Here is a 17,000-nt window from a genome sequence, read left to right on the forward strand (position 1 = left end):
ATTTTATTTGGCTTTAATGGAAAAGAGCACGATGAGGACGTGACAATGGTAAGTCGGGCCGACTCTACCTTCTCGTTAGGGACGGGAAAAATTAATCGATGATCGTTAAGAATTTGGTCGATCACATGGAATTTTTAATCAATCTGTGTATTTTTTAATTTTCTCTCTGACTGCTTATCAAATTGGTAAGTATTGATAGTATCAATACTTACTTACTGAAGTGAAACACGGCCGAGCGTTCAGTTCTGCAGCCGTACGTGAATAAGCCAATGAGCTGAGAATTAGCAAAACTAGCTAACTGTATCAAACCTTGCGAGCATTAATTAAAAACACACTTAAATGTGCAAGATTGGGGCACGGTGGCGCAGTTGGTACTGGAGTATGTATAAAAACACAGCGATTAATCTATTAATTGATCATTAACGTCATAGATAATTGAGTTTACAGGTTTCTTCCAAATGCCCATCCCTACTTCTAGTAGGTTTTTTTGCCCATTCAAAGGCTTCTTGCTGTTTAGTTACATTTCACTTTCTGTTTCATTCGGTTTAGGCTACTAAACTTCCTCTCTAGGGTTAGGGCTTAATAGTTCCTGGCTAGCGGTTATAGAAGACAGTTTCAAAAAAGAAATAAATACATGTTAAAATGAAGAAGTTACAAAGACGATGTTAATACCACAAGTGAAATAATTACATTGGTTAGGTAAGAACGTTATGCACTAAGGTTACTTCTTATAACATTGTTGACTTTTGGTTTTACATGGGACCCAAGTGGGGGTCTCCTGTCCCTTCCTCACAACAATCACATCATCTGAAAAGCCAGACTGTTCACATTTTATAGATCTTGAGGGATGACACAGTAGCCAATAGCTGAGGTTGTTGAAATTCTGGTATTGTTCTAAGATTAGAGCTCTGTGACGTACTTCAAGGGATTTCATGATGCCTATGTGATCTACCAGGCTGGGCCAAGCTGTGAGCGATTGTATAAACTAACTGTACATCAGAGAAAATCTGAAGTTTTCAAGAATCAACGGATTGAATTTTGAGAGTATATTACAGTGGTGTTACAGCATCTACAGGGAGTTAATGTCAGATCTGTTTAAAGTGAAATGCTTTGTTTGGTTTGGATCTAAAGTATTTAATTTGATTGATGGTTGAAAAGCTTTTGCATTGAATGTGAACATCAGGATGGGATTGGATGGTTGCAGTAGTTGGATGTCTGATAATTGGATATTCTCTCTGAAATCAGATCCACATTACACATAATAATAATAATAATAATAATAATAATAATAATAATAATAATAATAATAACAATGTAAATAATATTTTTGGTCATTCCAAGAGTTTCAAACAATAGCAGACGGTGGATACTTTTTGGCGGGTGTGGCAGGCATCAGGTATCGCACCCTTTTCCAGAAGCGCGAGTTCCAGGCGGCGGCGCCCAGCGAGCCCTCCGGCCACCTAATGGGGGGGCTCTTGCCAATCAGGTGCTGCATGCCAGCAGGAAGGTGTGTGTATCCTTGTGGCCCAGTGTCTCCCAGCTGGATCAGAATCACACTCATTTCACTCTGAAACAGCGCATGGTGGATCCCCACCTAGAAAATGATTCATATTTTTTCCTTCTTTAGTTTGCAATTTTTGCTATATTGACAGAGGTGGAAGATTAAGATACTTGGCAATGAAGGTGGTTTCATCTGTATTTTTAAAGGAATAATTAATGAATGAATTAATTAAACAATTTAATTAACAACAATTTATTTACTTCATCAAGATTGAATAAATGGATAAGGCATATGAAAAATGAAGCACAGAAAGCACTACATATAAAAAGTAACACATAGTGAACAGGTTAAATAGAAACACATGAGCATATTTAAATATATGAGTTGCTCAAAATAAGTTATTAGCAAAAGTACAGGTACAAAACACGCAAGAAGGAAATTATCAAAATGAAAATGAATAATTCGGAGCATGTCCTTAGTATTTATCTTGTTTAAATAGTGTTAAAGGGAACTTAAACAAGTTTTACTCCAAACTACACACCACACTTTGCAGCAAAAAAATCATTCAAAAATACTGGTGTCACTGCCTGCTGTAAGACTCCTACCTGCCAGTCAAACCCTCCTATCACAGAGTCATGAATCGAGGCAGGGAGTTGGTCCGTGCTCTCTGACTCTGGTCCTGAACCCGGGGTGAGGATGACCATCAGCCTCCTGCTCTGCTTCATGCGGCCCTCCACCAGCTCCAGACGGTCTGTGGAGTCAAACCATGGATGTACAGGGTGTCCATAAAGTCTCTTTACAACTTAAAGGAATTATTACAAAGGCAATTGATGAGATCAGATTTGTTGTATGTACTCAGTGGTTATCAAAGTAATCAATCACATTGCATTTGTGTATTTCAGGTACTCTATTGATGAAATAGGTAGTGGTAAATGAATCCCTATAAAAATGGCTACTCCTCAAGAGAAGACACAATGTGTATCATGGTATTGTAACAAAATCGCAGGGGACGGTTTCTCTCCATCTTAAAACTTTCCTCCAAGAAATTTAAAACACTGGTGTATGCACCAGGCAAGAACTACCATTGGACTGAATAGGTGCCATCTATGGCTCCAGTATCTAATTCTTATAATGCATCAATGGGTCAGACAAAATACTTAGGCTGAATCCCATTACCACCCCTCACAACCTCACTCAGACTGTCTGAGTCTTTCCTTTGCCCCTCAATACAGTGCTCACGGACTGTTACGTCAAGAGAGGTGGTAATTTTAGTCTCGTCAACACAATCCAAAATGCCGTCCACACAAGTTGTGCGTCTTCTTGGCTTGAGCCAAGGCCGAGGGGGAAGTAGTAGGAGTAAGGGGTGGCAATGGGATTCAGATGACTGTTGAGTCCTGTAAATTACTACTAAAAACATCATCTGAGAGAAAGAAATCCATGAGAACTGTGTGTGAATGAGGGTTAAAAGGGTGTGGGAGAGAATAAATTATTCCTACAATGACATCATGTCTCATAAATTGTTCTATAAAACAGTTTGAGAAAATAAAATGATTAATGCAAACCATTTGAGAAACATTAAGCCCCTGTGCAACACTTCAGATGGTGTTGTCGGCCTTTGCAGTTGTTTGTCAAACAACAAAAACACAATAAATTCAGACCTTCCCCGGGTATGTCATCCCTCCCATGGATGAAGAGTCGATATCCACATTTGTCCTCGAGGACAGAGGGCAGAATATTTGTGACAAACTGACAGAGTGTGTCCTCAGTGACCTTGTCCTCACTCTGCATTTGGTAGATCACATAGGCATCATACACCCTCGCATCTAGAAAATACAAACACATTAAGGGAAGTATTAGTGGTGTTTTTTCCTCACAAGATAGTTCTGTCAAAAAGAAAAAATATATGTTTTTAAAGAAATCAACATGACCTTTTAGCCTTTACAGCTATGGTTGATGTGAAAATGAGAGTGTGCAGGAAAAAGATCCTGGAAAAACAGAACTACCCTGTTCAAAAAAAGACTAAAAGAGTATTAGCTGTTTGTTTTACTTAGTTTATCTAATAGGGGTCATGCAGCTGGATTTGGCTGTATACAAAGCTTACCGTCTACCTCATTTGTTTAATATTACACAAACAGAACGCTGGGTTTCAGACAGTCAACCCAACAGAGCAGTGATGCATGCGACTTAGCGCTGAGTGACACATGCAGGTTGGGGCGGTGCTTTGTCTGTTTTTACAGCAGGTTGCAAACTTTCTCAAATTACAGGTAAACAGGCCACATTTGAGCTGAGAAATAGGCAACAAGGTAGCAGAATCTTGATTCATACTTGATCAGCTGGAGGTCAGTCATCCTATCAAACCAGCTGATTAATAAGGACCGGGCCGTAGCAAAAAGAAATCTGTTTGATTTGACTGTTTGCAAAAACTTCGCCCCTTTAGTTACTGTTGCTATGTCAGTCAAGCTCCCAGGACTGTCAGCGGCCATGGAGCGGACAGGCGATGTGTTAGTTGGTGTTAGCTTCGATTCTTTTTGGAGCAATACCTCCGTTAGTTCAGCTGCCGATTCACAAAATGCTACAAAGATTCAAATAATATAATTTCATAATGGCCTGTTGGGTTGTTATGTTCAACATTGATATATACATTACAGGGCTGTATATTAACTTATATTGCTCATAGCAATGGTGCTACAGAAGTTGATAGTTTTGTAGCCAAATCCACAAAATCTCTATCATTGGTATGTAACTATAGTTACAAACACATCATCTGTAGGCTACACTCTAGAAAACATGTAAAATAAGATGTCACTGGTGCCAACATAGTAAATCATCCATAGCACAGACTGATTTTTTGTAGCATGTGCTACATGTAGCACTGTATAGCCTTGTATTGTGTTAAAATCTTAGCAACATTGCTAGCTAGCTTAGCATGCTAATTTTACAGACTGTGTCATTAACATAAGTTTGTTGGACTCGTTCTGAACTAGTAGTGGTAAGAATACTAGTTGATCGGAACCACAATTGTTACAACGAGTTTGGGCTAACTCATCTAACATAAGTAGACAATCGGTTGTTAGCTCATGTGGAGCAGACATATGTGTGTCTTTTGATCTTCGAGATATTAAGTTTGGAGTGGGCTGTCCCACACCGTTTAATCCAGCCTAGCTCACCTGACATACATTTGAATCTCGGACTTTAGGTAAGTGAACAGACATCTCCTTCAGCAGTGAAAAGTGAAAACACCTCTCGGGTGACAAACTTTGCACAGATACAAATCAGTATAACTTTAGGGTAAAGCATAAGATACATTTTTGATTGGATTTCTCCAATCTTCCAATCTGACTTCTAAATCCTCCACAGATTAAAAAAAAAAATCTGTGAAAAAGAAAAAAATTCCTTACCTTTACTGTAACTGCTGAGTGGGAAGAAGCGTCTGAAGAAGAGAACAAGGTCGATGGCAAAGCACTTAACCAGCATGATGGCGAAAACACAGAATAACAGCGCACACACTGCTCCAGTAACCAGTGGGATTATTGACTCTGAAAAAACAAACTTAAATTAAAGCTTGAAAGACATAAAGCTGGTGATATTCTGGATTTGTTCGTATTGTATATAAATCCCATAAAAAGTTAAAGTTATATTGCCTGTCTGACCAAAGCCTGACACATAGACTGCATAAGGCCTAACATCTATGCCCTCTATGTTGTCACTGACCTTTCCGCTTTAGAGTTATAGTGGTATTTATCACTTCAAAGAATCCCTTCCCGAGGCATTCAAACTGGCTCTGGAAATCTTTTGCAGACACTTTTTCAATAGTCAGGGTTGCAGTGGAGATGGTTTCCATTGTGTTTTCCTCATTGTGTCTAATAAAGATAAGAGTTTGGTGCATTAAAGAAAAAGAGACAAAAGTTAACGTTGATTACAGAGTGTTTCATGTGTTTCATGGCAGCCAACCAGAGCAACATTTAAATTTGAAAAGTTCTTAGCCATACTAGTTTTTCTGGGGATAGCAAAATGGTCGGTCCACCACTTTGGTTGAGATTTAAACATCTCAAACAATCTGTTTATGGTCCTCTGAGGATGAGTCTTAATACCTTTTCCCATAGTGCCTCTAACAGCTTTTATTCATCACATCAGTAAAATAAGTTAAATATCTCAAAAAAATCTTCTACATAAAGGGTTGACAGACAATTTTGTCCAGACATTACGGATCCTAGTGATGTTTCTACCTGACTTTGATGATTTTGTTACTTTACCACCGGACAAGTTTTTAACTGATATTTTAAAACAGAGGATATAACAACAATAGCAAAAACAACTATGTACATGTAGGGAGTGATCTTTTCTTAATGTAGTCATTGATTTGTATAAATAAAGTCAGGGCTATTGGGCTTTCCTTTGAGATCCTCGGGCAGAGGGGACGGAGCGTTCGCAGTCAGGGTTCCGAGCCCCTGGAACAAACTGCCCAAGGAAATCAGGTCGGCTGAGTCAGTGATCTCTTTTAACTCTTTTCTTACAACATACTTTTATTGGAGAGCCTTTCCTGATCTTACTTGAACTTTCCTTGAACTGTCTTTTGATTGCACAGAATGTTGCCATTTTCTAACATTATTTTTATCTGTTGTTTTATGTCTGATTTTAACTTGGCTTTGTATAGCACTTTGTAACGTGTTTTGAAAAGTGCTCTATAAATAAAGATTAATATTATTATTATTATTATTATATTACAAGTGTGGGGTAAATTGTTCCGAATTTACGATTGACAAAAGTCTAAATTTTGGTTTAAAGTAAAATGTCTTGACAACTACTACCAGGTGGATTCATATAATCCAAATTTGCCACAGGATGAATTGTAATAACTTTATTTTTTATAAAGTACCAGTACTTTAGTTCGTGGCTAAATACCTGCAAAACTTCCAATGAGCATCAGCAGCACTGTGATTTTAACCCTCTGGTATCACTAGGGACAATTTTGTCCAAAGAATTCACAATTCCTTCAACCACTACTATATATAAATATGATAATTTGATTATAATTATATTCATACTTATTAATCAGTGTTCCAAATTGATAGGTTAGTAACTTTATGAGACTGATTTAGGTGAATTGGCTATATTTTTTCTGTTTTACAGATGGTGCACCAACAAGCTGACTTAGAGCAAAGTCATAGCTCATACAAGTCATATAATTTCTTATAATTAATAATTATTTATGATAATTATTAATAATTCTTATAGCCATCTAACCACACTTTTGAACCGTGAGATCCACACAAATGTTGCTCAGGTTCATCCTTACATATTTGATATCCTTATGGAAGGGATAGCCTTTGTGATGACGCCCTTTTATTTAAATAATTGACGCCCTGTGCAAGGTATCATTTATTCATACAAGAGGCATCCTTAAATACCTAACAAGTGTAGTGCAGCTTCAGATCAGGCTTACGTCTCCATAGTTTGATTGTATCCGATCTTCCTGTAAGTGAGGTTCCAGTAAGCTTTGCAGTGGTCTTTCACGTTAATCCCACAGGAAACTCTGCACACCAGCTTGAGTTCAACTCCTGGTAGAAAGAACAAGTTTTCATATCATATGAGACATTATTTATGAATATTTCTGGGTATTTCTAGTTTTTTTAAACTGGCTATTTAGTTCAGTTTTGTTTGTTTTTAAGTGGAAAACATTTTGTGTAAGTGCTTTAGTGAATCCAGCAATTTTATTAATGTAGTTGTATTCTGAAATGTTTTTCTACCTTCCTCAGCGGGCTGCTCCTTGTCTATCGGAGCCATGATTTTTAGATCACCTGTGGAAGAAATCTCTGCAGGCAAAAAAAAAATGAAGACACAATGATGAGTTTGTATTCTGTTCTTTGGACACTTGATAACAATCACAATCCAGTGAAAACACGATAACACCATAAAGAATAGTACCAACTGTTCAGTCACCAGATTTTATCAAATGTTTTTTGTGTCATCTTGCATGCAGGGTGTTTTCCAGGACTGGGTCTGAGTCACTGACAGCCAACTGGCTATTTGAACAATGCATACTGTTGGGAATGGCAGGAGCAAGTTTGATATTGGCAAATATTAAATATTAAAATTAATATTTAATAATAATATTTAACAGTAATAATTATTAATGTTAATTAAATTATTAATAATCAGTTATTAATATCGGGGCACCACCCTGTGAACAGGGACCAATAACCAAACTGTGAAAAATAGTTTCATAAAGTGGTGTTCACTATAAATAAATATCAATATTCTAAAATATTAATAATTATGATAGGAACATTGAAGGGTGAAATTCAAGCACTGACCTTCACAACCAGCTGTTATTACAACACTCACACAAACAATCACAAACAAATGCTCTTTAAATCCAAAACAAGTTTATTTCACTTAAGCAAAATTGATTAAACCAATAAACTTAAATCAAATCAACATTTATATCCTAAACTACGAATCACATCTATGAAAAATGGTTACAAAAACCAGGCTTCAAGCACTCAGATTATGTGTGTGTGCGTGTGTGTGTGTGTGTGTGTGTGTGAGGGAGAGAGATATATATATATATATATATATATATATATTTCAAGTAACTGTAATTAGCCCTACTCTGACGTCAGTATAATGTTGCTTACATAAATGGATCAAAAAACAATTATCCAACAATATTTAGAGAATATATAAAACAATCTGAGTGCGGTCATTTTCTTTTATTTTGTTGCTGGTGCTTTTGTATTTTAACTTAGTTTTGAATGTAATGATTTGACGTGATGTCACTACCTCAAGAAGAAGGAATGTTGCCAACATCGTGATATGCATTTTTTTCATCATATAAAAAATATATCGGTATTATCATGAATGATACGATATGGCACACCAGTATTCTGAACACATATCAAAATTGTAAAATATCACTAATAAAACTCTTCATAGTCTGATGAATTGACAGTTAAATAATGTAGCCCGAGCAACTCATCATTTTTACCAGTTTACAATTACATTTATAAGGGCACTTAAGTGTTTTCAGCATTTCACAGAAAAGGAGTTCAGATCTTCCTGATTAACAAATCTTTGTTAAAAGTGGGTTCAATGCTTACACTTTAGCCTAATGTGAGAAAATATGCAACAGCACTAAAGCTACAAGTACATGCATACTTGTCCTGAATTATATTTGTGTCCTGTATCATAAATTTGCGCTTAAGTCTTGGCGTTAGATAGTAGCACAAACAATCCAACAGGAAACTCATGGATGATTTTCGTAAACATCTATCATTAGTTAACAGGAAAGTTGACTAAAAGCTGATCTCAAGAACTCTTTTTGATTCCCACAGCCCCAACAGAAGGCTTATCAACACTTAAAAATGCTTCCTCACCTTCATGTTTCACCCTCCTGGAGCCTGAAGACTTGTACTGCTTGTTGTTGTGTGTCCAGGTACAAATGCAAGTGTAGATGCCCTCGATGTCTTTGCAGGCATTAGAAATCCACGGGTAAGGTTTATGGCAACCTTCGGCGGGTTTGCCATCCTGCATCGGGGCAGGAGAGGCCACAAACGTTAACGAGGAGCAAAATAATTTGAAGAGTAAAATAAAGAAGGAATCAAATGAAGTCATGTATAAATAATTTGTAAACAGCACAGAAGAAAGATAAATCTGGAGAGTTTTGATGCATTTTACCTTGTAAATTACCAAATACTCTAATAATCCAAGAAAAACAACAAAATAAAAAGTATAAATACTGATTACTTTACCATAAACTTTGAAAACAAGTAAAGTTAAGTAAAGCTTACTTTCCTGTAAACAAACTGACTGTACAAGTTATTTCTTCATTGGAAGAACTATCTAATTTGGTACATCCACTTACATGGAAAAAAGAAGAGTTTCATTAGAACAAACAGGAAGTACTAAATTAGTAGTGACTTAATGTGTGGCTGTATGCAACCATGCAAAAAGAAGGCCACAGAACTTTTATCAAGTGGATCTGTAAAGAATGGTGATGCTTAAATTTTGTGTAGTTTGTTTCCAGAGAACTTCATAGGAAATATCAGTTTCAGTTACAGTTTTGGCCAGATTCTGATCTCATATTATGCACCGTGGGCTGGAACATTGGGCCATTGCAGCAGTAGCAGGGAAAAGGAAATATTTAGCAACACATGCAAAAATATAATTATTAAAGGAGGATTATTATTTACTATTTTAGAGTTTACAATATGAAATAAACAGCACTGCTGTTGAAACCAGTGTCCCTGTAATCACAGGTGGCCGTACCTTGTTCCAGCTTAGATTTCCTCCCAACATTTTACATGTTTTTTCGACAGGAATTGGACATGGGACCTTTTTGCTTTCATTGGACTCTTCGATTTCTCCATAGAGGAGTTTCTCTATTGTCGTCGGGCTTGCTTTGAAGACTTCAAGTTTTAAATAATAGTTGTAACACTTTCCTGATGGTAGTTTATGCCTAGAAAAGAAGAAACAGGTCTCTGTGATGCACATCAGGGAACATATGAACACATCATCTCAGTTTCAAGAATGTATGTTGGAGTTACCAAAGATCATCAATTTGACATTAGTTAGTAAGTAAGTATTCTCACCGGGCAGTGTAAAAGCCTGAGTCCTCAGTGTGGAGGTTTAAGAAGAAGAGTGCTCCACCGTTGTAATGTACATTCTTGTTCTCATCAGTGGTGATATTCTCAGTTTGGTTATTTTTTTTGTACCATGTGATGTTATCATCAGGGATGTCAGGGATGTCCACAACGTATGGCACAAAATAAAATGCCTCCCCTTCAAGAACGTTGTACTCTTCCTCGTCAAAGTCCTCACATCCGGGCTCAGCTGTGGGACAGAAGATGATCATACAAAACATTGAAAAGAATATTAGAATATCGAAAACAAACTATCCAAAAGAAAACAAATGTACATACTAAAAATAAATAAGTATAAGTAATCAGTAAGTGGATTTGTATGAGAGTCCAGTGTCATCTGTCAGAGGTGAAGTGTTATACAGTTTAATTGCTTGTGGGAGGAAAGACTTCCTATAATGGAACAAAGGAGCAAAACACAGACATAAACAGAATAAAATCCATATTCAATATTTTATCGAACACTCATGCAGTATATTCATTGAAATACACTCTTTTAATATACAGTGTGTTACAGTGGTGGCTAATGTATACCTTACCTGAACATACACATGCCGTTTTCACCATGAAGATGAGGAAGAGGAGTCGGAAAGAGTTCATCTTCTGAGAAGAAACACAGAGTACATTCAAAGTGAAACCACATACTTTGCTTCCTCTAATTACCGTGGCATGTGTTACATTCTGTGTAAATTTATGTCATAAACCACTATGCCACTATGACTGTCAGCAGGATGTGAGATTGCCCTGTTAGATTGCTTGGTAGTTTATATTTTTAGCATTCCTCAAATAAATCTGAATGTAAGATGAATCCAGCTAATTTGGTTGCATATCAATGAATGAATGAATAAAGTGGCAGCAAATTAACATCTCTTAACTGACAGAAGTGTGAATGTTGTAGTGACTTGATGATTTGTTAATGACGATCAACAGGAATTCATGATGCATTCTGCAATAATTCATGCATAAAACAATACTATAATGATTTGTACCTTTAATATAAGGTATTAAATTCCTTTGATGCACTGTACCAAACTCCCACGTCATAAGTTAGGGCAGACTACAGTGCTGGAGGGTCCTACAGTTGCAGGAAAAAAGAAAGTATGTGAACCCTTTGAAATTACCTAGTTTTCTGCATTCATTTGTCATAAAATGTGATCTGATCTGTATCTAAGTCCCAAGTATAGACAAACCTGGGCCGTAAAGTATACCCCCGCAGCCCTTGCGAGGCGGGGGGGCCCCCCATACCATAGGGTTCCGTCCCTGCCTGTAAAAGAAAAAACTTTTTTTTTTTTTTTTACTGTAACATTTAGGGTTATTATTCAGGTCATGATATTGTCTGTATTTTGAGCGTAAAATAAAACGAATATTTAAAATAAAAACAGTGATACAGGGTAAAATTCTGGAAACTATTGTTTCACAAAGTCTCCAAAAACAAAACATTGATATTTTGCAGGCAAGCAAATATCTAGCTGCATCTGAAGTGCATCTGAGACCCTTGTGTCACTCAGAGGGGAGTTTCAAAGCCTTAAAGAAACTGCGCAAAATCTTGTCCAGTCATGGGATCGCACCAAAAGACACTTTGATGAGTTATGAGAGGATGAAAGGCTATCGAATGCAGAGGAGCACTTCAAAGTGTCAGTATTTTACGCAGCTCTAGACATTGCCATTGCGCAGGTGACACACAGGTGAGAGGTGGAGTGAATGATTGCATCGTACCCCCCGCTCACGTCCAAATTGATAAATGCCGAGGCTTGCGTAGAAATGATCTTACGCCGATTTTACGCTCACTTTCTGTCGTACGCTCGTTTGATAAATGAGGGCCATTGTGTTTGTCTATACTAAGATACAGATCAGATCACATTTTATGAGAAATTAATGCAGAAAACTAGGTACTTTCAAAGGGTTCACATACATTTTCAACAATATTTTTTGGGTCAGTCTCACTACATCCTGAGTGAAGTGTGACAGCTTCATCAGTTAAAAGATTAGGCAGATTACGATATCTTAGTAGAAGGTTGAGTAACAACTCATCATAGTTGAGTAACAACTCGTCATATGAGTAAAAAGCTGGTGAATAGCCAGTGATAAGCATGCAACAGTAGTGTGCACATGTTGCATGCGGCGGAAATGTGATGCTCAAAATCTGCAGAGGATAGAGGGATCTTATCTTCCATGTAGCGAGTTCCTCTTCTGATATGACTGAAAAAGTGCAGGTTCAGTTAAAAACCAATAACGATAAGCAACACTTTTTTCATAAAGACATCTGCAACTTAGAATAACCCTTTTTATTCAAAGAGTCATCTTCTTAATGTTAGATCTGAATAAAATTAACAGGAGATGATAAAGTGACAGCAGCTGCAGGATTCTCTGAGATCTAGGCCTTTTGGTATATCCTTTGTTTGACTTTTCTTTTTTTTTTTAATAATTGTATTTCTGATCAAAACAGATAGCAGACTAGTTAAACATATCTGAAACATTTCACTACATCAGAAATTAAGTCATAAAAATATTAGGCATTTTATTATCACCAAAAGTCATTGTCAACCTCACCACAGACAACTTGGACCATGTGTGAATTTGATTTGTAAAATATGACAAGTAAGTATATAACTAATTTTTTTCAGAGCCTCAACAATTAGATGTGCCCATTCAAGATCAATTATTAAAAGTAAAATTGTTGATTTTAAAATACTCACCCTTCTACTGTCACATGTCACAAGGACTGCTGCATGGGGGTAAATAGAATGAGGGAACGGGCTGACAACACACGGTAAGGAGCAGGTAGTGTCAGTGTTATTAAAAGGAGAGGCTCTTATAAAGCTGTCACTCCGAGCGACACCGTTCACTTTACACAAAGTCATCTACTGTTAATCGCCTGATGATAGCAAAAAAATGATTAGGAGAGCTTTAACGATGTTGTAGCCTAATTGTCATGTGTAGATACTATGGCGATCAATAAATCGTTGTGTATGTTTGGTACCTTTTCGTAGGGATTTTATTATAGCAACACGCAATTAACTATTGCATCACACAAATTCACATTATGTTGCCTAAACAGATTTAGTTATTCATAGATGAAGCCACTATTTTAAAAAGTATAAATTCTTCTCTTTTTGACCATCTGAATAAAATTGGATTGGAAGGTCTTACATGATTTAATAACAGTCAAAAGTCCCATGTACATAATATACTGGGCAAAAAACAAAAGTTCCATTTATTTTTCATTGGTCTATTTGTCAATCATAACTGTATATTTGTCTACATAACTACATCTATGTGAAAGATGACAACATTAACGAGTGTATCTTTACCACGATTAATGAACTGATTAAGAAATTGTAATCAAATGTGTCGATTAAATTAAATGCTGTATTCTTGTACACCTGTAAGTTTTTAAAGAACTTAAATATATCATGTAGCTTTACGGTTCAAAGCAGTTTTCAAATAAACATACATGAAAATGAGTGCTACCATATGCTTACCTCATAAAAGTGTGCGCTGACAGCTGGAGCGGATCAAATCAGACTCTGTCTTGTTTTTGTTCTCTGTGTGGTTTTATATCTTCTCTGCTGCTCGCTAAACTCTGCAGAGTGGCTGAGCGGCACCATGGCAGCTAGAAAAGGAAATCAAACAGAGATAAAGAGAGACTCACTTATTGACATATAGGCTATTAATAGAAAAAAAGAATCCCCCTAAATTATCATCTATAACCCATTAGAAGTGTTTAAAACGTGACTGGAGGAGAGGACAACTTTGAATGGTGTTTTAACAAACGCCAAAAGAAAATATTACACCTTTAAGGATATATAAGCAGTGTTAACAGGGTGAGATTTGGCTTATATATGGTTGGGGCGGGTAACCCGTAGTCATCATTCAGATCTGCACATGCTTTTGTAAATCCTGCAAGTCTCATGGCTGCTGGTCCCAGGACCTACAGAGAGGCTGAAGCTGCAGATATCCACAATAAAAAGATGAAACCTTTATTTTAGGAGGCACGTCAGTATGCTCTTTCATACAAGTATTTTCACGAGTAGAATTTTCTAAGTAGAGCAGTAGAGCAGACACGTCAAACACTACGCATGTGTCACAGCACAGCTATATTCAAAAAAGCAAAATCTCAAAGTGAGGCTGCTGTTAAAGCTAGTTTTATTGTGGCAAAATAAATAGCTAAATCAGACCAGCCATTTACTGAGGCAGAGTTGTGTAAATAATTCATTTTATTTAATAGGGCGCCTTTCAAGGCACTCAAGGTCGCCTTACAACATGGATAAAACAATGCAGAAGATCATACACATCATACAATCTAAACATCATAGAACATTTATGAAGACATTACAATAAAGGAGGGGGGTTTGTGCGGAGGATCAGATGGAGTGAGCGAATCTGAACAGGTAAGTCTTGACTTGTGATTTGAACTGATTGAGAGATGTGATGTTGCGAAGGGAAGGGGGAAGGGAATTCCAGAGCAAGGGAGCAGAGCGACTGAAAGCTCTGCTCTGCATGGTAAATGGGGAAGTCGTGAGTCCTGACAAAAAGCAAACATTTTCAAATGTAAGCCTAAGCCGCTGTTTACCCAAGTGCACTAGAAACCTGGTGGAAACTCATGACTGGTGTAAAAATGTGACAAATATAGGAACAGAGTTATCTTGGGGTCTGGGTGCCAAAGTATAATTCCTTTTTTTACAGAAAAAGGGATTATACTTTGGCAACCGGACCTACAGAACACTGCAGGCCAGGTTAACAAAAACAAAAATCAATAAAACCTGTGCAATAACACTATAACATCAAACATCCACTTTACCTGTAATTTTATACTTCATAGTTTAAATACTCACTGATTTCTAACATATTGTAATCACTATTGATATAAATACAAGCATTGCTGCATTCAGCTATCCGCCTACCGCATGTACATAAAGCAACCTGTCCCATATCGTCACCCTGTTAAAATAATGGCCTAACTAATTTTTTCAAGTTTTGCAGGAAACACAAAAAACTTCACCAAAAGTGTAACATATGGCATTCATTGATCATTTCACGCAAAAAGGATGTAACAAAGGATGGCCATTGGCATAGTAATAACACTGTGTGTAAATTATGTAACTTAAGAGAGATAAATGGCTTAAGCAAGTTTTTGAACATGCCTTTGTGACTTAAGCAAGATATGGTAACACTTTATTTTGACACATAAGAGTCACACAAGCCTGTCAGGCAAGTATCATGAGCATTAATGTTACTTCAGAGTGTCATCAATGTTCATGACACACACACACACCCATGTCATATTTATGACACACTCATGTCACTCTTATGTAGACACCTTAGAGTAAAGTGTTACCAATATTAGTCTTTGCTGGGTTCTTATCTGATGCCTATGAATGTGGCAAATTGTCAAAGAAGTGATTATCTTAAAGGGGTAAAATCACATGATCTGATCAACTGAGGATGTAGGCGATTTTACCTTAAGTGGCCGGCGTCATGAGGAGATGATCTAGGGAAGAAAAAAAAACAATTTTGATAAAAAATGACTTAGGCTATTATTTCAACAGTGTGACAATATTGATTCCAGCACTCTTTGCACTCTGCACCGTTACACAACTGTGTTTTGTTGTTTACAATAATTATATATAGTATTCAAATGTTCATTTTTACCGTTCAGCTTTGCTGTTTTGTGTGGTTTAGCTGTCTGTCTGATGCAGTTAATTGACAGCAATAAAATAAATAAAAGATTTCTTTGACATGTGTGTGTACACTTACTTGGCAATTAGAGCCGATTCTGCTTGGAAGCAGCGGGGAACTGTCATTTCCTCTGCGGCCGCAGTAGTGTGCTTCACCCATACGAATCCGCTTGTTGTGCTAAACTCAGCACCTGTTGCTAACGGTGTGCGGCTAAAGGTGTCCGGGGGGAGCTGGCGCTTGCTCGTCATAATGGATGTCTTTATTAGGCGGTGTTAAAAGGGCTCTCAAAAGGATATGCTAATATTAGTGTCTACACATACCGAATACAAAACAACACAGATCTCGCAGACCCAGCTGGTCTTCTCTTAATTTCAAAATAACGGAATGCAACCGCAGTAAAAGAACTCTCGCGAGAGTTCTACATTAACGGTTACTTTTCAGTTATGGCCTTTAGCTGAGAGCCTCGTCGTTGCTTGGATACAACCACAACCCGAACATCAAAGCATGACATCAAGTGAGCTAATACGTCACATCATGCGTCACATGCATCAAGGCATGTCCATGACGTATCATGGAATCCGACATTGTATTTGTAATGTATTTCTGAAGTTTGAATTACAATTTTCTGAGAATCACTGCATTTAGTATTGATTTTAGGAGAGCGGTAAGAGAATCAGCACGTCAAAACAATTTCTACAAGACAATTTCTACATCACAATTTTCTACAAAAACAGCTGTGTGATCGCAAGATGGCAGAGCCACATTTAGAATATCAGGGGCATGAAGTAATGGGAGCATACTTAAATCTACACAATCATTACTTGACACAGCTCAGTGTACTCTCTAGACAGTTGAGGGAGAGCAATTCAGCACTGACTGATGTGGAACAGCAATTTTGTGATGTGCAGCATAAGAATATGTTGCTGGAATTAGAGCTTAGAGAGGTGAGAGAGGACAGGGCCACAGCCACAAGAAAGCTGGAAGAGGAGAATATGGGTTTGAGGGCTGAACTTGAGTCTTTGAGAAAAGAAAGACAAAGTGAGACTGTCAGTCAAAATGATGAGAGGCAGCAATTGCATGAAACTCTGAAATCATTCACAGAAACCCAAAAACAAGTGGAGAAGAGAGACCAGACAAGTCAAGCCAGGGAAATCGCTTTTCTACCATCAACATGTGGTCCT

At 37.2% G+C, this 17,000-nt stretch overlaps 1 protein-coding gene across 1 annotated transcript; it reads right to left on the reverse strand.

Moving 5' to 3' along the window:
- Positions 1-1,131: 1,131 nt before the first annotated feature.
- il1rl1 (interleukin 1 receptor-like 1) lies at positions 1,132-16,265 on the reverse strand. Its single transcript, XM_059343441.1, has 15 exons — positions 15,898-16,265; positions 15,602-15,631; positions 13,935-14,088; positions 13,623-13,753; positions 10,680-10,743; positions 10,093-10,333; positions 9,770-9,959; positions 8,878-9,028; positions 7,249-7,314; positions 6,945-7,059; positions 5,213-5,361; positions 4,900-5,037; positions 3,160-3,324; positions 2,107-2,252; positions 1,132-1,594 (listed from the first exon to the last, which is right to left on the reverse strand). Exons 5-15 carry the CDS (start codon positions 10,738-10,740, stop codon positions 1,346-1,348), a joined length of 1,671 nt encoding a protein of 556 aa, XP_059199424.1. The 5' UTR covers positions 10,741-10,743; positions 13,623-13,753; positions 13,935-14,088; positions 15,602-15,631; positions 15,898-16,265; the 3' UTR covers positions 1,132-1,345.
- Positions 16,266-17,000: the final 735 nt, after the last annotated feature.

This window comes from Centropristis striata, chromosome 10 (assembly GCF_030273125.1).
Source record: "Centropristis striata isolate RG_2023a ecotype Rhode Island chromosome 10, C.striata_1.0, whole genome shotgun sequence".
Taxonomy (NCBI): domain Eukaryota; kingdom Metazoa; phylum Chordata; class Actinopteri; order Perciformes; family Serranidae; genus Centropristis; species Centropristis striata.